Here is a 24,595-nt window from a genome sequence, read left to right on the forward strand (position 1 = left end):
TAATTCTCTTTTGATTACATTGACTGTATGTTTGGGGTAGTCATCCTGCTGCAGAATAAATTTGGGATCAGTCATACGCATCCTTGTTGGTATGGCATGATAATAAGTATCTGCCTGTAATGGAGGAAGAGAGCCATTTGCTCTTGTGCGCATCGCTGGATCAAGGTTGGAGTAAGGGGGTATGGCCTGGGGGGGTGGGGGGATACTGAACATTGAAGGTCTTTTTGCCTTAATGCAGAGAATGCATTAAGATATAAAAAACTTTCAGCTTTCACAACCAATTATTTTTAAGACAAAGCAGAATATTTCACTTCTTTTAAAAATGCTAATTGATTTGCTGCATTGCTGATGCTTTGGTTGAGATGATGTTCTGACTTTTGTCCAACTTAAATTTGTCACATGCTTGTTCAAAGTCTGTGCCTCAGAAGTACTAAAGCCTTTTGCTAGAAAGTAGCATTTTCATAAAGAGGTGGACAAAGAGCTTCCGTATTTTTTTTTTTCCATTTGCTCTATCTTTTACCTTTTATCTTATGCTTTTGCCTTGCAATTTTTTATTCTTAAACCTAAATTCCTGTTACCATTCTACAGTACAACTATATGTATTTTGTGAAATAGTACTTTAGCAATTTTACTTGACAGATGTTGGTTTGCTGGCAGAATGCTTGTTCTGCAAATGTTAAATGGCTTTCAGAGGCCAGCAGACATACACAGTTAGCATTCAGTAGCCGAAAGGCTTCATTACACTAAGCTCATTTTGTCTGCCTTTTTCTCTTGACTGATTTAGTAAATGTGTTCTGTTGAGAGAACACTTATAAATCATGTACTGTTTGTCTCTCATGAAGTGATGTGCTTACTTTGTAGACAACCAATTTCTGCTAAATGGGTGTGTCCTGGATCCCCAAAAGCCTTGTATATTACAATAAGTTACCTTGATATGGAATGGTTTATTGCAACTGTGCTGGTTGATTATGTTCATATTAAATGTAGAGGAAAAAAAACCTTTCAATTAAAGTTGTATTAAACCCAAAAGTAAACTATTGTAGCTTACCAATTCTTTGATGTAATGGCTGCATTCATTTTTCTTCTTAGGCTTGCTTTCCTTTATTTTCATCTGGTGATCCAGCCAGTAAGTCTGGCTATCCTGCAAATGTATCAGATAGTGTTGAGGCACCATTTACCAAAGAGAGAGGTGCTTATAATGATCAGCCTTGTGTTTTATGTAAAGCATTTATCCCCCCCCCCCCCCCAAAAAAAAAGAAACTGTTTGCTGTAACTACATGTGTAACTGAAGTGTAAGCTGGAGTTTGGCTTCAGTTTGTTAGGGTATCTAAATCTGCTAGTACAGTGGGGATCGAAAGTTTGGGCACCCCAGCTAAAAAGTTGTATTAATGTGCATAAAGAAGCCAAGGAAAGATGGAAAAATCTCCAAAAGGCATCAAATTACAGATTAGACATTCTTATAATATGTCAACAAAAGTTAGATTTTATTTCCATCATTTACACTTTCAAAATAACAGAAAACAAAAAAATGGCGTCTGCAAAGGTTTGGGCACCCTGCAGAGTTAATATCTTGTACTGCCCCCTTTGGCAAGTATCACAGCTTGTAAACGCTTTTTGTAGCCAGCCAAGAGTCTTTCAATTCTTGTTTGAGGTATCTTTGCCCATTCTTCCTTACAAAAGTCTTCCAGTGCTTTGAGATTTCTGGGCTGTCTGTCACGCACTGCTCTTTTAAGGTCTATCCATAGATTTTCAATTATGTTGAGGTCAGGAGATTGTGAAGGCCATGGCAAAACCTTCAGTTTACGCCTCTTGATGTAATCCCCTGTGGATTTCAAGGTGTGTTTAGGATCATTATCCATTTGTAGAAGCCATCCTCTCCTTAACTTCAGCTTTTTCACAGATGACATCAAGTTACCATCCAACATTTGCTGAAATTTTATTGAATCCATTTTTCCTTCTACTCGTGAGATGTTCCCTGTGTCACTGGCTGCAACACAACCCCAAAGCATGATTGATCCAACCCCATGCTTAACAGTTGGACAGAGGTTCTTTTCATTAAATTCTGTGCCCCTTCTTCTCCAAACGTACCTTTGCTCATTCCGGCCAAAAAGTTCAATTTTAACCTCATCGGTCCACAGAACTTGTTTCCAAAATGCATCAGGCTTGTCTATATGTTCATTTGCAAATTTCAAACGATGATTTTTGTGGTGAGGACGTAGAAGAGGTTTTCTTCTGATGACTCTTCCATGAAGACCATATTTGTACAAGTATCTCTTTATAGTGGAATAGTGTACCACAACTCCAGTGTCTGCCAGATCTTTCTGGAGGGATCGTGCAGTCAAACGTGGGTTTTGAATTGTTTTTCTCACAATCCTGCGAGCTGTTCTGTCTATTTTTCTTGGTCTTCCAGATCTTGCTTTAACTTCAACTGTTCCTGATGACTGCCATTTCTTAATTACATTTCGAACAGAGGATATTGACATCTGAAAACGCTTTGCTAACTTCCTATAGCCTTCTCCAGCTTTGTGAGCGTCAACTATTTTCAGTTTCAGTTTTCTAGACAACTGCTTAGAAGAACCCATGGTGCTGATTGTTGGGGCAAGGTCAGATGAGTCTGGGCATTTAAAACCTTTGAGATTGACATCATCTGGTTTTCCCAGACGATGATTGAGGTCAATACATGACACTGGCAGGTCTCAGCTTTGCAAAGGGGGCAGTGCATGCTATAAATTCTGCAGGGTGCCCAAACTTTTGCAGACGCCATTTTTTTGTTTTCTGTTATTTTGAAAGTGTAAATGATGGAAATAAAATCTAACTTTTGTTGACATATTATAAGAATGTCTAATCTGTAATTTGATGCCTTTTTGGAGATTTTTCCATCTTTCCTTGGCTTCTTTATGCACATTAATACAACTTTTTAGCTGGGGTGCCCAAACTTTCGATCCCCACTGTAAGTCTTAACATTCCCATCATCCCAGACTGACAGTGCTGCAGTCCAAAGGTGCCGCTGTGCTCCTTTATCCAGAGTGGAGGCATTTTAATAGCAGAGGTGGGTTACTGGCCAGATCACAATGTGAAAACAGAGGGGATAAAGCCTTAAAAAAACAGTGCAGCCACTTTATCTAGGAATTGGTGTACTTCAATATATTACATTTATGGTTCTGAGTTTAATATTGCTTTAAGTTATTTAACGTTTGCATGCAATTAGGTCCTACTGCAACTACATTGCCTTATCGCTAACTAATAAATGTGAAGCTGAGTATATGAACATGTTGCCATGTACTATTTACCATGCATGACTGTGTCTCCCATGCAAATGGATTGTAACCTGCACAGAGTTATGTGCTTGTGTTAATCAGTGGCTGTCTCGTTTCTCTGTCTGGGGATTTCCTTTAAGTGTGTGTGTGTGTGTGTGTATGTATGTATGTATGAGAGTGTGATAGCGACTAATTAGTTATGAGAGTTAAGCTTTGCAATAACTTGTATTTCAAAGGTGAGTTCTATGCCAGTTGTGTGTTTGTTCTTAAAGCAGATCTTCATAGCGCAGAGCTTTTTGTGTAGAATAAAGAGCCGCTCTTCTGAGTTTCTGAGCTGGCTTAAATGCTCTTGGGAAAGTTGTGCAGTATATCTGTATTTCTACAGTTGCTTCATTTTTCATTAGAAGGACTATCAAAGAATTCTGTGAGGTACTATTTTGACCAGGTTGTTTTTCACTTGGCTTGAAATACTTTGCAGTAGCTTTCAGAGCTGGTAATTGGCTTTATGACATCCATATCTTTAGAGAGTTGTGTAAAAATGAACTATGAAAATTCAAAGAAGCCAAGTGCTGCATCTGCACAATTAGCATATGTATTTTAACACAATTATTGGGAAACCCAATTTTGACAGGTACAAGCTCCCACTTGCACTCCGACCGCCTAGGCGGTCGAAAGTTTAAGTTCTCCTCCCCCTTCCTCCCTGTAGTCTTCTGGGACACATGACAGGTCCACGAAGATTGCGGGGCCATTTACAATGCGCATCGCTGCTTGCGCATGCACAGTGGGCATCCGACTGAAGCCGCAAGCTGTCACAGAACAGTGGACCCAGCTGAAATGAGCACACCACTGGGACGAGGGACAGGTGAGTGGCTGTTCTTTAAAAGTCAGCAGCTACAGTTTTATTCACAGGAGACTGGAGCTCTGCTTTAAGTGACACTTTAGGTTATATAGTTTAAAAGGTATAGATAAATGATCAGGCATACAGACACAACAGTGTACACCCTGTTCCAAATTATTATGCAAATTCTATTTGAGTGTCAAAAAGATTAAATATTTGTTTTTCAGTTTAACTCATGGGTGGCATTGTGTGTCAGGGCTCTTTTGATCACTGAAAACAATCTCAGACACCTGTGATAATTAGATTGGCAGGTGAGCCCACTTTAAGGAAAAACTAGCTACTAAAGGAGGGTGTTCCACATTTTTAAGCAGAGCACAATTTTCAAGCAATATGGGGAATATTGATCAATCAACTTGGGTACATTCACCCTGCCAATACAGGGTTTGAATCTCGGTAGGTTCCGCTGAACCAGCCGAGATTCGAACCATCTGTGGCCGGCTGAAGAAACTGTTACATTAAAAACAGATTACAGGGCTTTTAAGTAGTGGATGTGTGTTGATTATTTTTGGAGAATAAGGATATAGTTTAGTCTCACTTTGACAGCTAGGGAGGTCAGGTCTTTTTGCCAGAAGGTCTGCAAGGGGAGGTTTTGGGGTTGTAAGGCATAGCATGTATTACTGCTGCTGGTGAAGGTTGGCTAGGAATAAAGCTGCTGCTGGGAGAGAAGTGTAGAGAAGGTAACTTTATATGTGGCTGTTGTGATATGAAGAGATGACCTATATACAGTATGTTTACAGTATGTAGTTTGCTTAATTATTGTGGGGTTTGTGTGGATTGTATACTGCAAATGGCTATAGTGGGCGGTGTCGGTGCAAGAGTGTTGTTTCTGACTACCTGTCGGTGGGGGGTGGCAACTGTCAGGACTGAGATTGGAGAATGAGAACTGTATAAAAAATCAGTGTTACAGTGAAGTTGGCACCTAACTTTTTTTAAGGTTTCCAATTTTGGGTATGTTTTTCATGCTTGTTGTAAATAATGTATAACTTTGGCAATATCATTTTAAACTATCTTAACTGAACATAACTGAAAAAGGGAGCTTGCCGGATAATATCCGCTCAAGTGATTGATCCCACTGAAATGTTTTGTCTAAACTGCTGTGAAAAAAAAAAAGTTGCTGAAACAGTACTTTCACTGTCCTGCTATTAAAATATGACAACACAAATAAGATCAAAGATCTTTTTATACAGATAAGAAAAATGTAACAAAATGTGTTCACTTGGGCTGAAGTAGATGGCTTTGTCTAAATTGCAGTCTGTGAGCCTTTTGAAGAATGAGCATATATATAAATATATATACAGTCAGGTCCATAAATATTGGGACATCGACACAATTCTAACATTTTTGGCTCTATACACCACCACAATGGATTTAAAATGAAACGGACAAGATGTGCTTTAACTGCAGACTGTCAGCTTTCATTTGAGGGTATTTACATCCAAATCAGGTGAACGGTGTAGGAATTACAACAGTTTGCATATGTGCCTCCCACTTGTTAAGGGACCAAAAGTAATGGGACAGAATAATCATAAATCAAACGTTCACTTTTTAATACTTTGTTGCAAATCCTTTGCAGTCAATTACAGCTTGAAGTCTGGAACGCATAGACATCACCAGACGCTGGGTTTCATCCCTGGTGATGCTCTGCCAGGCCTCTACTGCAACTGTCTTCCGTTCCTGCTTGTCCTTGGGGCATTTTCCCTTCAGTTTTGTCTTCAGCAAGTGAAATGCATGCTCAATCAGATTCAGGTCAGATTATTGACTTGGCCATTGCATAACATTCCACTTCTTTCCCTTAAACTCTTTGGTTGCTTTTGCAGTATGCGTTGGGTCATTGTCCATCTGCACTGTGAAGCGGCGTCCAATGAGTTCTGAAGCATTTGGCTGAATATGAGCAGATAATATTGCCCGAAACACTTCAGAATTCATCCTGCTGCTTTTGTCAGCAGTCACATCATCAATAAATACAAGAGAACCAGTTCCATTGGCAGCCATACATGCCCAGGCCATGACAATACCACCACCATGCTTCACTGATGAGGTGATATGCTTAGGATCATGGGCAGTTCCTTTCCTTCTCTATACTCTTCTCTTCCCATCACTCTGGTACAAGTTGATCTTGGTCTCATCTGTCCATAGGATGTTGTTCCAGAACTGTGAAGGTTTTTTTAGATGTCGTTTGGCAAACTCTAATCTGGCCTTCCTGTTTTTGAGGCTCACCAATGGTTTACATCTTGTGGTGAACTCTCCGTATTCACTTTGGTGAAGTCTTCTCTTGATTGTTGACTTTGACACACATACACCTACCTCCTGGAGAGTGTTCTTGATCTGGCCAACTGTTGTGAAGGGTGTTTTCTTCTGCAGGGAAAGAATTCTTCGATCATCCACCACAGTTGTTTTCCGTGGTCTTCCAGGTCTTTTGGTGTTGCTGAGCTCACTGGTGCGTTCCTTCTTTTTAAGAATGTTCCAAACAGTTGTTTTGGCCACGCCTAATGTTTTTGCTATCTCTCTGATGGGTTTGTTTTGTTTTTTCAGCCTAATGATGGCTTGCTTCACTGATAGTGACAGCTCTTTGGATCTCATCTTGAGAGTTGACAGCAACAGATTCCAAATGCAAATAGCACACTTGAAATGAACTCTGGACCTTTTATCTGCTCATTGTAATTGGGATAATGAGGAAACAACACACACCTGGCCATGGAACAGCTGAGAAGCCAATTGTCCCATTACTTTTGGTCCCTTAACAAGTGGGAGGCACATATGCAAACTGTTGTAATTCCTACACCGTTCACCTGATTTGGATGTAAATACCCTCAATTTAAAGCTGACCGTCTGCAGTTAAAGCACATCTTGTTTGTTTCATTTCAAATCCATTGTGGTGGTGTATAGAGCCAAAAATTTTAGAATTGTGTCGATGTCCCAATATTTATGGACCTGACTGTATATTCTAATGGTGGGCATACCATCCACTTTTTCTGGCAGAGATTACTTCTCTTTTTTTTTTTTTTTTTCATTCAGCCCACAGGCTTCATACATAAAAAAAAAAAAAAAACATAGCATATATTCCCAACAAGGACCAGCGACATCACTGGACTTTGAATGGTTATACCAGGATGATGCCTACAGCTGCAGGCATCATCCTGGTATTGTTTTTTTCAGCTGGCGATCGGCTTTCATTTAAAAGCAATCCTAGTGGCTAATTAACTGCAGGATTGCTTTTGCAAGCAGCGGGATATGATGCCCCCCTCCTCCGCTGCCTTTCACGACCTTCTCGGGCAGTCCCGTGGCATCAGGGGAACCTGAGAATGCAGCCGGTGTTTCTTCCAGTTGACCATAGAGCTGATTGGAGACCAGAGTGGTGCCAATCATCTCTATAGCCTAAGAATTCTGAAGTTACGAGCATTTCATCACTTCAGTTTCGCAGGATATAAACAGCGCCATTTGTAAATTGGGAAAGCATCTGATCACACTGATCCTGGTGAGATTAGATAATGTAAGGGCAGAGGAGATATCTAGAGTCTGATAGACCCCAGATTTCTCAAAGAATATATGACAATGCCCATTGAAGTTATAGGGGATATTTGCATTCCCTGTGATAGCATTAAAAGTGATAAAAACAAAAATGAAAGGGAGAGTGTAAAAATAATTTAAAAAATCCCAATAACTTTAAAAAAAAGTGTGTGTGCGCGAGCACTGACCCTGTGCCTGTATGTAAACAGCAGTTTCACCACGCATGTGAGGTATCGCTGCGAATGTCAGATCAAGGGCAGTTATTCTAACACTAGACCTCCTCTGTAAATCTAAAATGGTAGCTTGTAAAGGCTTTTAAAGCGTTGCCTATGGATATTAAAAATGTATGCCTTTTGTCACCATTGCACGGTGCATGCGCAGTTTTAAAGCATGTAATGTTTGGTATCTATTTACTCTGCATACCATTATCTTTTATAGTTTACAAAATAATTGGCCAATACATTTTGTTTTTGTGCATTAAAAGTAAAAAAAGTACTTTTTTTTTTCAACAAATTTGCGTTTGAAAAATCACTGTGCGAGTACTATGTTACATAAAAAATTGCAGCACCCACCATTTTATTCACTAGGGTATTTGCTTTAAAAATATATATAATGTTTGGGGGTTCAGACATTTCTTAGCAAAAATTACAGATTTTTTTTCATGTGAACAAAAAGTGTCAGAAAAGGCTTGGTCTTCAGGTGGTTAGAAGAGTGAATGATGCGTGGCATAAACTTCTAATGCTGGGCATAAAACGCCCCCACCCCCCAAAACGACCCCTTTTTGGAAATTGGACACCCCAAACTATTTGCTGAGAGGCATGTTGAGTCAATAAAATTTTATTTTTTTACCACAAGTTTTTGGAAAATGACTAAAAAAAACCATTTTTTTCTCTTTTTACACAAAATTGTCACTTAAATGATGCATTTCTCACACATGCCATGGTTATATGTGGAATTACTCCTCCATATACATTCTGCTACTTCTTACGAGTATGGAGGTGCCACATGTGAGAGTCTTTCTGGCAGTCTAGCAAAGTACAGGACCCCAAAATCCAGTAAGCTCCTTCAGGCTTTTAAAGGGCTTTATTTCCTCATTACACTTCCTGACTACCTATCACCTGTTTTGGAGGCCCTGAATAGCACCCCCCCCCCCCCCATGACCCTTTTTTGGAAAGTAGACACCCCAAGGAATTTGATAAGAAGCATGATGTGTATTTTGCAGATCTCGTTTGTTGCCACAGGTTTTTGGAAAATGAAGAAAGAAAACATTGTTTTATTTTTTTTATGTTTCAAAGCCTTGTGAGAAAAAAGTAATTTGAAAAATGCTTATCATGCCTCCTTTTAAATTCCTAGGGCGGTCTACTTTCCAGAAAGGGGTCATTTGGGGGGGTTGTTGGTGCTGTCCTGGTATTTCAGGGCCTCTGAAACTGTGATAGGTAGTGAGGAAGTAAAATGAGGAAGTTACGCACCTTCAGGCTTTCAAAGTGGTCATTGGATTTCAGGCTCCTGTATGTGGCTAGGCTCCAAAAAAGTCTCACACGTGGTATCCCCATACTTTGTAGAAGTCGCAGAATGTATTTTGGGGTGTAATTCCACATATACCCCCTTGGCTTGTGTGAGAAATATATAATTTAAATGACAAGTTTGTGTTAAAAAAAAAAGCAAGTTTTTGGAAAATTACAAAAACTTTTCAAGATGTGGTTGCTGCATTGGTTTTATTTTATCAAGCTAAGCAAAGAAAATACCCAGTGCCTTTTTTTTTTTCTTGCTTGTGAGCTGACCTAAAAACATAAAACTATCTGCTAATTCCGTTATCCACATATAATGGGGATATTCAAAGGTAGACCTGTTTTTAAGTCTAGTCTGGCTGACCTACAGGAGAAGTACAGCCAAAAGAGCTTTGGCTGTACATCTCATTTAAGGACTGTTAAGTTGCAGTATACAGTGGTACCTCGGTTTATGAATGCCTCAGTTAACGTAATTTTCAGTTTACGAATGGAAATTCATTGAAAATAATGCCTCGGTTTACAAATTTTTTTGCTAATTTTTTTTCACAATACGAAGTGTACGTCAGTGCTGATTTTTAAATGCAATTGCCAGCTTTTTTTTTTTCTTCACTACAGCTCACAGGATTAGCTGTCATTTTCCCTGGAGTTAAAGTAAACTTTGTTTCTTTTAAGAAACTAAAAGGAAATATTGTTTCTTTTAACTTGGGGAAATAAACTAAAAAAACCCTCTCTTTTAGCTGGGGGGGAAGTGACAGCTGAATTTCTGAGCTATATAGTGAAGAAGAAAAAAAAGTGGTAATTACATTTAAAAACCAGCACCATATAATAAATAAAGGGTGTGGGGTCCCGCCTCCCATCCATACGAAGCCCTTCGGGTCTGGTATAGATATTAAGGGGAAATCCCATGCCAGAATAAAAAAGAAAAAAAAAAATGCCCCCCCCAAAATCCATACCAGATCCTTACCCGAGCATGCAGCCCGGCAGGTCAGGAAAGGGGGACGAGCCGAGCATTCCATCCCCCCCCCTGAACCATACCAGGCCACATGTCCTCAACATGGATGGGGGTGCTTTGTGGGCAGGGGTGGCACCTGGCTGGTGGTTGTGGGGGTCTGAGGCAGGGGGCTTATCGGCTCCCCCCCCCCCCCCCCCCCCATGTGAATGAGTATGGGGTACATGCACCCAATACTTATTCACAAACTAAAAGTGTAGTGTGAAAGAAGACAGGACACAATCTTTGACAAGTCCTTTATTAAAAGAAAAAACTAAAAGAATGTCCCCCGCAGTAAATCAACGTCAATCACGATATCCATTGCCTACCCGAAAAAAAGAGGTTTTGTTCCCGACGATGGCTACCAGCCTTTTGCCTGCTCTGGTGGTTTGACCATTCCTAAATAGGTCAGGGGAAGGGCCACCCGGGGATGTCACGCATGTGACCCCACCATGGATGTCACATGGGGCATGGTCACTCGGGTGATGTCCGTGGGTGGCCCCGCTCCTTACAATTGCCATAAATTCTTTTACATTCAGCTGTGATTGTGGGGAACCCCGCTTACAGCTGAAACATTAACACATGATTGTCACTACTAAAATACTGCATGACTTGCTAAAATAACTCATGCGGTATTTTAGTAGCATTTAGTTTTTTCTGACCTCCGGAACGGATTAATTGGTTTTCAATGCATTCCTATGGGAAACAGCGTTTCGGTTTAGTAATTTTTCGCTTTACAAAAAGTCCTGCAAAATGAATTAAATTCGTAAACCGAGGTATTACTGTATTACGTTTTTGAGTTTAGTTTTAACTGCTTCAAAATTACTTGCCCTTGTCGTCCTGCCTCACGCACATTCCTGTTTGTTAGTGAGGCAGCCCATGGTCACTTTATTTATACCTATAAAAAAAAATCCGGTATCTGTTTATTTTTACTAAGGTTTTTAGGTATATTACATTTGTATTACAGATGGCCCTATTTTGCAGGAAAAACTATTTCAAATTCAAATGTAAAAAGACAATATTAAATGTTAAACTGATGCAGTGTTGAAAAGTAGAAATTACTGTGTTCCTTTAAATTTAAAGAATTAAAAGTTGTAATATTTATGCTTTTTTTTTATTACTTTAAAACATCATAGAACAAATTTGAATTGCTTTAAAATTTGACGTGCGTGTAACCTAGTGTTCTCAGCTGCACACTGATCTGGTTTTCTTCTTTTTTTGCATTAAAAAGAAAAAGCAGAAGAAAAACACATGACCATTTAATTCTATGGAACTCTTCACATTGGTCAGCTGCAGCTCTGTGCACCAGCAGTTGCATTTTTTTTTTTTTTTTTTGCGGGGTTATTTTTTTAGTCGTTTTGTTTGTTTTTTTGTTTTTCACGGCTGCAAAAGGCATTGGAAACTCATCAAAAACGCTGTTGCTTTTTTACCATTTAGAATTGTGAAAGTAGCCTAAGATGTTTGTTTTTTTGAAGAGTCCCCTTTCTTGGATACATTTTGCTGTTTCCAAAAATATAAGCACCTACATCTGAGATAACAGCTGCTACAACATCTGCTGTATTTGTTAGCATTTTTGTAGAGCCCTGGTATTTTCCTATAATGTTGATTAATATCTGAAGCACTATTTACTTGAGCTGTGCTGTTAGATTTTGATAGCGTAGATCCTTCCATATTTGTTTACGAATTTAAGATAGCTGTTGAAAAACAAATACTGACTGTCGGTTGAAGTAATGCAAACCTGTGGCAGTATGACTATTTAAAGTTCTTCTAGGTGTAAGACAAATGTTATATATGTTAACAATAATTGTGAAATATTTAAGTGAATAAATTCAATTTGTTTCCAATTTCTTTACAGCAACGGTGGCCTCTACATATTATAATTACTACATGCTACCTGATGGAACTTACTGTCTTGCACCTCCTCCTCCGGGAATGGATGCCAGTGCATGTTATAGTTCAGTACCTGCAGGGGAAAATGCACAGAGTACAAAAGAAGCTGCTCTATCTGTTCCACAAGCCACCATCTTGCCATCTGTAAACAGCATTGACAGCAGCAACACCTTAACTGCTGGTTTAAGTGCCACAAGGTAAAGATATATTTTATAGTCAAATCACTTCTATGGAATTTTGCAAACGTTGAGAGCTGTAATGCTTTCTTCTGCTAAATGTTTGTTTCTGTCCATCATCCAGTGAGATGCAATAATTCAGTAACAGTGGAATTATTATTCTGCCTATAGAGTATTTTGACATTGTCCAATAGAAAGGTTGAAAGCCAGCCCCATTGTAACACCTCTTTTACCCTGCTAGCCATAGTTTTTTGCTAGTGCTTAAGGAGGCTAACCGCCTTTTATTTATCTCTGTTGAGCAAATTTGAATGTGTGTAGTTCAAAGTTAATCATTGGCGTTTTTCTACAGGCCACTGGATGTGAATGAGGAGGTGGAGACTCCGCTCCTCGCACAGATGGAAAGGGCTGCAGGGACTGGGACAGTCATGGGGGATTTTAATTACCCTGATAATAATTGGAGTAGTGGCACTGCTGGAATAGTTAAAGAGCAAAAATCTATAAGCCTATTACAAGACAATTTTATGGTACAGTTCCTAAAGGCCCCAACTAGGAATGATGCTCTGCTGGACCTGGTAATCTCAAACTGTGCAGAGTTTATTACTAATGTTCATATAAAAGAACATCTGTATAGCAGTGACCATAAAATGGTTTCATTTATTATAAGCTGTAAACAACAAACACATACTGGAAAAATAAAGACCTAACTTTAATGCGCAAATTTTTCAAAGCATGTGGGCAGCTCTTCAAGACTTAGACTGGAAGGGAATATTGGCATCCATGAACACAGAACAGAGAAATGGTAATTCTTCAAAGACTGTGAACACGCTGCAACTTATATTCCCATGGGCAATAGGTTTTTTTTTTTTAAAAATAAAAACCTTTGTGGCTCACTTCCAAATTTTAAAAAGGCTATAAAAAGAAAAGCTTTTTAAAAAATATAAAAAAGAAGGAAAACTATCATCGTTTTAAATGTTACAAAGAATATAACAGAATATGTAAAAAGAAATCAAGGATGCAGAAATTCAAAACCAGCAACAGATTACAAAAGAAAGTAGAACAAACGCCAAAAAAATCTTTAAATATATTAACTGTGAAAAGGTTAGGTCCGAGCATGTAGGCCCTTTACAAAATCTAGACTGGGTGACTGGGGACAAAGAGAAGGCAAATTTATTAAATACCTTCTTCAGCTCTGTATACAAAGGAGCACGGGGAAGTTCTTGTCCACAATGGGGATGATATTGACATAGCCCCAAATGAACCACTGTGGCTCAAAATTGATATGGTCGAGAAATATTTAGACAGAATAAAGGTGAACCGGAGTACTGGACAGGATGGCATACACCCACTGTCCTAAAAAAATTGAGTGCTTTCATTTCAAAGCCATTATTTCTCATTTTTAATGACTCTTTAATAACTGGCATAGTACCACTGGATTGGCGTAAGACCAATGTGGTGCCAATATTTAAAAAGGATCAAAGTCTTTACCAAATAACTATAGACCAGTTAGTTTAACTTCTATAATTTGGAAGATACTGGAGAGTATAAAGTGATTCTAAAGGCTTATTTTTTTATTTTGCTTAAATAACAAACATGTCCTCCGTTTTCCGCTCAATCTTCAAAAACAAAACAATATATTTTTTACAAATCTCAACCATAAAGCAATCTAAGATATCACACATTCGAATACAGGGTTTGGACAAAATGATGGAAACCGTACCGGATTTGCAGGTGTGAAAGTGACATCTTGTTTCACATTGAAAACATAAGTCTTGTAACATTCTTTTGCTTCCGTTGTGTGATGAGACACCTACCTGACAGGTGGTAAGCCTCACTTTCGTCATTCACTCCATAAGCAAAACATTCACAAGTGAGCTGCAATTGCCAAACCACTAGTGTCTGATATTCATGTTCAGAAGAGGAGAGAGTGGGGCAACACCCATAAATCGTGGACTATCGATCAATAGAAGACTGTAATATGGTCCGATGAATCGAGCTTTGACATGTTTGTGTGGCAAGCACTATCCCAAGCTTATGACCAGGACTGTCTTGTGCCAACGGTAAAGTATGGTGACGGCGCAATCATAGTTTGGGCAGCCATATATGCAGGCCCCATCATCACCTTGAAAGGTAGTTGCTATCAGCGACTGTACACATTTTGGCTGACCATATGCACCCCATGGTGCAGACATTTTTTTTCCCCCAAAGACAGCACTATTTAATAAGATGATAATGCTCCAATTTACACAGCTGGCATAATCAAATTTTAGTTTGACGAGTATGCAGATTAAATCTCTCACTTTTGCTGGGTGCCGCAGTTGCCGGACCTCAATATCATAGAGCCACTAGCGTCAATTTTGGGCTCGTTTTCTGCCCGTGGCATCTCTACGAGAACTGGAACAATTTTTGCATAAAGGAGTATCAGATTTTGTTATCCACCATTCTAGACTTATATTTGTCAATTCCCAGGAGAATTCAGTAGAATGCAGTAAGATGGGTAATAAACTTTCTGCCTTTAAAAACCTCTTTAAGTAATTGGATTTTTTTTTCTTTCTCTCTGTGAATTGTATGAAAGATGGGCAGTTGGAATTTAAAGACGTGCGTGTGTGTATAATTGTCTACTGTCTGCTGTTTTTTTTCCCAGCACACTTGCTCCAGTCGTGGCTATTATTCCTCCACCTCCTGACATCCAGCCTGTAATTGATAAGCTTGCTCAGTATGTGGCACGGAATGGAATTAAATTTGAGACTAGTGTCCAAGCAAAGAATGATTCAAGGTTAGTGCCTTCTAAGTGTTAACATGTTTTCATCTCTGCATGGAACATATGTGGAGAACTTTACAAATGTGTTGCTACAATTGTGTTGCTTGTAAAAGTCTTGATTAGGATTTTAAAGTGTTACTAAACCCACAACAGTAAAATCAGTCTGTATTTGCAGTAAAGCATGCTTGTCATAAGGGGTTAATCTGCGTTATATAAAAAGTCTGTTTGATCCTGCCTCCTCTGATCACCCTCTTCTACTTTTCCCAATCCATCTGCTAAAAGTACAGAGCCCTAGGAGGCACTTTGCACATGCTCAGTTCGGTGTATATTGCTAGAGGGTTTTTTTTATTTTTTATTTTGAGAGGTTGCATGTGCTCGGCACATGGCCAATCAGCACTAGCCAGACAGAGAGGGCCAGGGGTCATGCAACCTCATAGGACAGTCCGAGGAGAATGAAAACTCCTACAAGCTTTAGCCAGTGCTCTACTGGACACTGATAGAAGTCACAAGACTACTATATACTGCTGATGAGAAAAGGTATTTAGCAGTTTATATTTACTAAAATAATTGCATTTCCATGTTCTGTGTACTGCGGGAGACCAGATATAGTAAATGCAGGGTCCTGGGTTTAATAACACTTGAACACTTCAAACTTGCTTTTAACATTTAGTTATTTTTGCTTCTTATGGTTTTTTCACTTTGTCTTGATAGGTTTGAGTTTCTACAGCCCTGGCACCAGTATAATCCATACTATGAATTTAAGAAGCAGTTTTTCATGCAAAAAGAAGGAATTCTTCTTTCTCAGGTAATGCTTGTTATTGTACATACATTAATATGAACTTTTTTTTTAATTTATTACCCTAAAGCAGTGGTGATAAACTTAGACATTTTATAGAGGGCCTTACGTGCATTCCTTACGAGTCCAGAGGGCTGCACAGTAATACCATGAACATTTTCTGTCTTTTTTTTTTTTTTTTTTTGCAGTGCACCACATCATAGATCATGTATTGTGTACAGTGGTGCATTGCAGCCTTCTGGAGGTGCATTCTGCACTACACAAAACACCTTGCAAATATTACGCACCATTAATTATGAATGCCACATGAGTGCACCTCAAATGTGTCTGCATTACAATATGCTGTAAGGCACTACCCTGCATTATGGTGCGTTGTAAGCTGTGTTTTCTTCAATGTGGTGTATTCAGTGAACACACAATGCACTAGCCATGCAAATTGGAACTTTTTCAGCTGTCCCACTCTTTGCCAGATGGGATTGACAGGGCTTTGTACATAATCAATCAATTTTAGACCCACAAAGGCGCACATATGCTACTGACAGCCTATGTGAACAGGGCTGTTGAGGGTGTGGGACTGCTGTTCGCTGCATGTCCAAGCCAGCATTTGCAAATAGTTGACAGCAGCTCCTGATGTGCTGACTGTTGATGGATTTCACTAAGTGCAGAAATGGACACCACTGTGTACTGTCAAACAGGCTCTTCTGGTGCAGGAATGCAGCTGGCATATCAAGGGCTGCTGTCAGATATTTTTGAAGGATTCAACGGGCTTAAATAAGTTGCCAGCACATCATAAGCAACCTGGTGCCTAATAAGTGACAGGCTCAGCTCAGAACATACTGGGGTGAACGCAAAAGGCTGTCAGGCGACTTGTGGGCTACATGTGAACACCAGGGCCTTAAAGTTTGTGTGTAAGCCGAATTATAATTAAGTCTCCAGTTTAACCTGGTTTGTAGTTTTAAAGTACTTAAATATATTTTTAAATAGTACCTCAATTTGTGCTGCACTGATATAGTCCCAACATATGTTTCTGGCTGGGATAGGAAAGGAAGAGATGTAAGGTAATAAGCTCATGTAGATGGGAATTTTTTAGTAGTTGATGTGCGCTTAAAGTTAGAACCCCATTTACATTGGTTATGTAATGTGGAAGATTGTACTGAGGTTTTTTGAACCTCTTTACTTTGCATTGTATTTCTTTGAATGCAGAAAGTGAAAAAAGGATTACTTTTCTGGCAAAGCCGATAAAATGCAGCTTTTGCTGTGTTTTGTACCTGTGAGTTGAAGTACCACTACACTGCTAAAGGAAGCATTTGAAAACCAGTGTACACATGCTCTTAACCAATATCTACATAGTGATGTCCATCAGTGAGCTGCTGTTCCTTTCTCCCAAATAGCAGTCTTAATCTGGCCATAGATCAAAATGTGTCCAGTCAGCGAGGAATCCTCCATCCACCCTTGTTTGTGTAGAAGGCAAAATCTTTTTTTTTTTTTTAATTATTTCTTTATCTATGACCAGCTGTAATCAAGCTGTATTTCTGTCTGCAGTGCAGAGGGGATAAATGGTCAGAAGCCAATATTTGGTGTATGATAGATGAAGAAACATTTTGCACATTTTTTTAGTAAGCAAGATACTTAAGAGGTGCGACCAAAGCTTTTGTGGCCATGCATCTCTTGTGGATCACAGGATTGCACTTACTTCTGCTCTCCTATGATCCAGAATCAGCCAACAGCCAGCTAAAGTTGGCTGTCGGCTAACGTTACAGAGCTATTTCAGGCTCTGGAAAGATCCTGACATCAGAATCTACCCGGATGTCTGATCGGTAGCTGGCCCAGCCTCTTGGCATGCTGGTGCTAAGACCCTGAACCAGCTACTCTCATCCCTCTCCTGCCTAAAGCTCCAGTGAGCACTGGAGGGGCAGAGCAGAGAACAGTGACTGACAGTCACTTGTCTTCTCAGAGCAGACTGAGAGCTGAGCAGTAAGTGGTCATGTGATCGCTTAGTTCTCAATCTTGGGGCATGCAGGGGACAGCTGCAGCATCACATGAATGCGTGAAAACATTGATTGCAATACACGTTACATATCACAATACATGTTACATATCGCCGCACACGCTGAAGAGAGAGCATTCATTCTAGCACAAGACCTCTGTAACACTAAACTGATGACCTGTAGGGGCTTTTAACTACCTGCCGACTGCAGATAGCCGAATGATGGCTGCACTGCGGCCGGCCAGTTCTGGGTGGACGTCATATGACATCCTCCCAGAACGCGCTCTCCTGCGCGCCCCAGGGGGCGCGCACCCGGCGATCTCCGTGATCGCTGTGTCCTACGGACACAGCTGATCACGTGATGTGGTAAAAGACCAATCACAACGGCCTTTTACCACGTGATCAGCGGTGTCCAATGACACGCTGATCAGAGGAAAATGCAAGTGCCGGTTCTCGGCTGCACTTTCCTCACGCTGTCAGATCGTGAGGAAAGTACTGCCGAGAACCGGCAGTTGTCAGAGCGGGGATCGGCACCGATCATCAGGGCACTGATGATCAGTGCCCTGATGATCGGTGCCCAGCAGTGCCACCCGCAAGCTCCGCCCACCTGTGCCCAGCAGTGCGCCCCTAGCTCCGCCCACCTTTGCCCAGCAGTGCACCCACCTGTGCCCAGCAGTGCACCCACCTGTGCCACTCTGCAGTGTCACACACCTGTGCCCAGCAGTGCCACCCACCTGTGCCCACCCACCTGTGCTCACCCACCAGTGCTGCCAGTCAGTGCCACCAGTCAGTGCCCAGGGGTTGTGCCAGTCAGTGCCGCCAGTCAGTGCCCAGCAGTGATGCCAGTCAGTGCCGTCTATCAGTACCCATCATCAGTGCCGCCTATCAGTGCCGCCTATTAGTGCCGCCTATCCGTGACACCTCATTAGTGCTGTCTATCAGTGCCGCCTATCCGTGCCACCTCATTAGTGCTGTCTATCAGTGCCGCCTATCCGTGCCACCTCATTAGTACTGCCTATCAGTGCCCTTTAGTGCTGCCTATCAGTGCCGCCTATCAGTGCCCTTCAGTGCTGCCCCATCAACGCACATCAGTGAAGGAGAAAAATTACCTGTTTGAAAAATTTTATAATAGAAACAAACTTTTTTTTTTTTTTCAAATTTTTTGCACTTTTTGTATTTATAGCGCAAAAAGTAAAGCGCCCAGCGGCGATTAAATACCACCAAAAGAAAGCTCTATTTGTGAGAAAAAAATGATCAAAATTTCATATGGGTGCAATGTTGCATGACCGCGCAATTGTCAATCAAAGTGCGGCAGTGCTGAAAGCTGAAAATTGGCCTGGTAAGGAAGGGGGTATAAGTGCCTGGTAGGCAAGTGGTTAAAGTGTTGCCTATAGAAAATATAGGGTACAGAAGTTTGTTGCCATTTCACTGGCGCACGCAAATTTGTGCATCTACTTTGTGCAGCCTTTTCGTCTTTTTATATTTTACCAAAAATGTGAGTAATTTTATTGCCTTTGCCCTCTAATTCACTTTAGTGTGTTTTATACTGAAATTTTGCATTTCCTAGACCTTTGCGGTAATATCATGTGACATTGGAACTGCCATTATTTTATTCTCTAGGGTGTCTGCTTTCAGAAAATATATAATGTTTGGGAGTGTTGTGTAATATTCAGGCCTAAAATGTTTTTTTAAATGTGTGCAAAAAAATGCAAAAAGGGCTCTGGCAGCGAAAGGGATAAAGGATAAACCTGACACTCCCCTTTCCTGACTAGCACCCAATTGGTGCTCATTACTGCAAGGTCTCCCCCTTCCCTGCTAGTCCCCGGGTGTGGTTTAATATATTGTATTTTTATTGCGTTTATTAAATATTGTATATTAATTTTGCTACTTACTACTTGCAGATAGAAGGTAAAGCTATGTGCAGGTTTTGAGCTCTCTGAAGGGTTTCATCTAATAACTTGCCTTTTAGGGAGTTTAATGGATTGGGGACATGTTTGGTATTTGAAAGTAGCTCAAAATTAACACCAACATAATTGCTCTAACTTGTGTAAAAGCAAATTCAGAATGTATCACCATAGAGGCACATAGCAAGTCTTGCACTTTTGGTTTGTAATGCCACCTACAGAAGGATTAAACCCACATAATAAAAAAACGCAAATGTTTTATTGCATGCTGTCCATACTCACTCTGTCACTATGAGATTCATTTTCTGTATTTTGCAAAAAACCTGGTTGATCCTGCTGCTTTCTTCACTTTCTGTTCATGTCCCCAATTCAGCTAGTAATTTTGCAGCTGTAGTGGCAACTCTGCACATGCTCAGTTTTCAGTGAGTTTCTATGCTGAGCATTTTCTCCCAATCACATCTGAGCAGCCCATGTGACTATAGAGTCACACGTGTGTGCGTATACACAGTGGTAAGTGACAGCCCATTTCCTCTCTCCTCCTTCATGCCCACTAAACAGCTAAACACAATGAAGGCAATATATTACATGTAGATTTAATGAAGGAATCACCTCCCTCTTATTCTAAAACTCCGGCTGGAGGGGTGTGATACAGCCTGTGACTGGCAGAAATTTGCCCACAGTATGCCAATTTAAGACTGTATATCGATTTTAAATTTTTTTACTCTTTATTCCAAAGGCTGTTTTATTTTGAACATGTGACCAGCAGCAGAGGACTAGAAGCTCCTCCTGCTTATGTTTCCCTGCAGACAGGCTGGGAAAGATGTGGGTCATGTGACAACTGTATATTGATTAGGAAAAAGGTACGAAGTGTTTTTTTTTTTTTTTAAATTAAAATACAGTTCCATCATCCACATACCAAAATAGAATGGGTAATGTAAATTTAACAGTGTGTTTAGTATCACTTTAATTTGGGTTTGGTCAATTCCTCTGCTTTCTTGGGTGAGGTTTGTACTACAATCTGATCTCATACCTTAGGTCCACTAGTTCTGTCAGTGAACTTCAAGGACTCTTACCTATGTGTCCCTATCTTTCCAGAACTTCAGGGTTTTCTATGCTTTGCTAGGAAGCCTCTACACTTGCAGTTAGTGGCTCTGCTCTTCAGCATGTCTTCTACACTTCAGATGTTCACAAACATGCTGGACCCAGTATTAGCCCTGCTGTGCTCAAGTATCATTCTAATCCAAAATACACTTCAGGCTAGAGTGTCCCTTCCACTGGGAAAACTTCAGGCTCTCCAATCTAAAATTTAGGCTCTCCAGTCCGTAGTTGTTTGAGACTGTTTGTTTTGTTTTTTCATGAGAGTGGTCTTTGAAGCATTTCTGTTTAACTAGTTTCACTCTAGACCTCTAAAATGCAACAGCCTATCTTTGTAGGACATGTCAGTGTAGTGCCTGGACAAACCTAATCTATCCCTAAGGACTAGTTTGTCCCTTGCTTGGTGGCTCAGTAATCTGGCTCTGAAAGTGGGAAAGTTCTTCCTTGCCGTTTTTTTTTTTTTCAAATTCTAATTACAAATGTCAGCCTGTTGGGTTGAGGAGGAATCCTGGGAACTGTTAGAGTGCAGGGGATTAATAGATTAACATTATGGAACAGGCAGTCTTGCTGTCTCTGCAACAATGAAATATCCTGCTGGAGGGTTATCCTTTCCAGATTCAGTAGGACAGGGGGGACCAAAGATCTTGCAATGGTAAAAAAAAATCGATCGAACCCTGTCCTGAGCAGGGCTTCATATTACAGCCTTGTCTGCTGTGTACTTCCCAAGTGTGAACATTTGCCAAGAAGACTTTCTCAAGGACCTATGTCACAGATGGAGGCTGCCCAGATGTGGACCTCTTGACTTCCAGGTTTATCAACAGATTGGGCGGTTTTATAGTGGAAACAATGGATGCCTTGGCTCTATGGAATCAGTACACCCAGGCCTGTGCTATTCTTCCCTTCAACCCTCCATCATTTTCTTCCTCTGCTTAACAGGATCAGGATGGAGGGCATTCTGATGCTCCTCATTGCTCTAGGTTGGCCCAGGATCTGGCATGCCGACATGGTAAAGCTCCTGGCAGACACTCTGTGGGTTCCAACAGATAATCCAGAACTTCTGTTTCAAGGACCCATTTACCATACTGCTTCAAGGTTGCCCATTTCAATGACATGGCTGTTATAGCCTAGACCTCAAAAGACGGTCATTTCTAAATCCAAGATTCCTATGGTTCTAAATGTATTAATCTCTTGGAATACCTACCAGTTTATGCTGGCAACTTGTATATTATTGTCCAGCATGAAATTAAAATTTAAATGAATACAAATATGATGGGTGTCAGATGGCTTTTTCACCTAGGAGTGGGCTTGATCTACCTCCGGCACCTCCTAAGAAAGTGGTGTTTGGGCTTAAAATGCTGGTAATTAACTGATACAAGTAAAGATGTCCTTTTTCTGGTTGTACTATTATCAGTGCAGGAGTTGTGCAATATGCTGAAGCTAGGATTCTTTGGCTAATAAAAGCCAGTCTGGAATGTGTTCTTGACCATTCCACCAGCTGAGCTAGTTACAACAAGTGATGAATCTAATCTAGGATAGATATCTGGTAAGAGCCTGGTTACTCAAGCTTGAAGGCTTGACTGTTTTTGATGACCATTAGAGCCGAGACTGACGTGCATTATGTTCATTTCTGTCAAGGAGGTTTATGAGGGCTACATCAAAGGGTTACCTGTTTGCCATGCCATTTGGTTAAGAGGTTATGCTGGGTCTGTTGACATGCTGATAAGGATGTTTGGAATGCTGGTAAGAGTTTGTGATTATAGGAGATGCACTTCCTAGGGTTATGGAAAGGGAATTGCTGATGTTGTGTCCCTATCCTACAAAAATGTCATGGCGGACTTAGGAATTCAACATGGCTGCCCTGGGCCCTCTCACACAGATCTTTTGGGTGCCCAGTCCACTTCATCATCATAACCAAAAATTAAATTTTTTTGCAGGAGATGCCCAAAATCTGATTTTTGTATCTTAGTCAGGGATGTTCAGTTTTTATCACCCGTCGCCCTGGATGTGTAAATAAAGAAATAGAGAACTTGTCACCAAAAATCATTATATAGAGGACTTTGTCCCCTATGTGACAAGAAAAAAAAAGTTGAGTAAAAAACTTTAATTGTAAAAAATGACTGTTACACTCAAGCACATAACCCCAGGCCTAAAAGGATTTTTTAAACGTGCAAAAAACGCAGGATACAGGATAAGCCTGACACTCCCCTTTCCTGAAAAGCACCCAATCGGTGCTCATTACACTGCAAGGTCTCTCCTCTCCTTGCTAGTCCCTAGGTGCATGGTGCTGGAGACAGGCAGAGAGGAGATAAACCACGCAATGTTAAAAATATTAAACATTTAAGTCGCCATAAAGCCCCTTTTTGTTTTTTTTGTAATAGCCCCAGACATTCCTATAAGCTACTCAGACTTCAATACAATTTTGATTAAAGTTTTTTTTGTTTGTTTTTTTTAATCTGGACAAGTAGATTGTCATCAGGGACAAGTAGAATGGGACACTGATTTAGTTATTCCTGGGAAAATCAGTAAGCCAATCACACAACCAGGCAATGACCTTTCTAGAGAGCATTTCATACACTATCTGTGTACAGAACACCTCCAGGTTGCCATACTGCATTGCAAATTTACAGAAAATTACAGCCACTGCAGGCTGGAAAGGACAATTAAATAATATTACAGTGAGCTTACACATACTATTTTATTGACTTGTTTTGTTGACTCTTTCGCTGTCATTTTTTCTTTGATTCTCCGTTTTAGTTTTGACCCAAGTGTGAAATTCAGCTTTTCTTTTTGGGTTTTTGACATTAGCAGGCAGTGTACAGTACTGTGTAATAGATGAAAATTGCCATCATTTGAACTTGGGTGAAATCAGCAACTTTCAATTGTATGCTGGCTATGCTTGCAGTCATTTTGTGCAACAGCTCATTTGGTTTAATTTTAATAATTTGTTTATTTAAATTGAAATAGAAAAATCTTTCTTGTTCCACCTCATTCTTTATTAATTTATGGTCTCACTGGGTGTGCATTTAGTCATTTAATATTTTTTTGTGAAATGAATGAGTTTCATAGTCTGTTTAGAACAATTTAGAGTGTAGCCACTCAACAGTGTTATACAAAATATATATTTATATTAAAATAGTAATTCCAATAAATCTGTTTATGGTATTTCATAGGAAATTAGTTGATACTATTCTTGTTTGAGATGTTTGCCCAGTGTAAAGAATTTTTTTCCCAATGATCTGACCAGTGTAAACTGGTGAAAGCTGGCTGTTTTGTGTGACGCTTGTGACTGTTTTTCTTGAGTACAGTCAGTCCCTGGGTTACAAACAAGGTAGGCTCTGTAGGTTTGTTCTTGAGTTGCAGTTGTATGCAAGTTGGAACAGGTAAATTTTTTAAGTGTAACTCCATCCAAAAAAAAAAATAATAATTTTTAAGTAATTATAGCATAGGGAAGGGTTAACACACCTGTAACATTTGTTTTGCTGTCTGTGCCCAAGTTCAGAAGATTTCACCTCACTTTCTGTCCCTGTGACCATTGAACTTTTAAAATTCTGGGTTGTGAAAACAAGGCTTGGTGATATAGCTTCAGTGGAGACACCTTTTTCCCATGATAAACTTACAGGAGTGAATTTTTCTTCCTAGAGGTAGATTTCCTCTCACGTCCTGTTGTCTCCCTCCGCTTGTAAGTGTGAGTCATATGTAAGTCGGATGTACAGTGGATATAACAAGTCTACACACTCCTGTTAAAATGTCAGGTTTCTGTGATGTAAAAATGAAACCAAGATAAATAATTTCAGAACTTTTTCCACCTTTAATGTGACTTATAAACTGTAC

The 24,595-nt window shown here is 40.1% G+C and overlaps 1 protein-coding gene across 5 annotated transcripts in view; it reads left to right on the forward strand.

Annotated features, from left to right (window-relative positions):
* SFSWAP (splicing factor SWAP) overlaps window positions 1-24,595 on the forward strand; it is a 233,342-nt gene that overhangs the window by 50,887 nt on the left and 157,860 nt on the right. For all 5 annotated transcript variants that reach the window (XM_089686134.1, XM_089686136.1, XM_089686133.1 and 2 more), the window contains 3 exons: window positions 12,014-12,245; window positions 14,866-14,997; window positions 15,694-15,787. In XM_089686134.1, coding sequence (XP_089542260.1) covers window positions 12,014-12,245; window positions 14,866-14,997; window positions 15,694-15,787 — 458 coding nt within the window. The remainder of the gene's footprint in view (window positions 1-12,013; window positions 12,246-14,865; window positions 14,998-15,693; window positions 15,788-24,595) is intronic.

The sequence above is a fragment of the Staurois parvus genome, unplaced genomic scaffold, assembly GCF_062004578.1.
Source record: "Staurois parvus isolate SC_StPar_1 unplaced genomic scaffold, SC_StPar_1.0 ptg000392l, whole genome shotgun sequence".
NCBI lineage: Eukaryota > Metazoa > Chordata > Amphibia > Anura > Ranidae > Staurois > Staurois parvus.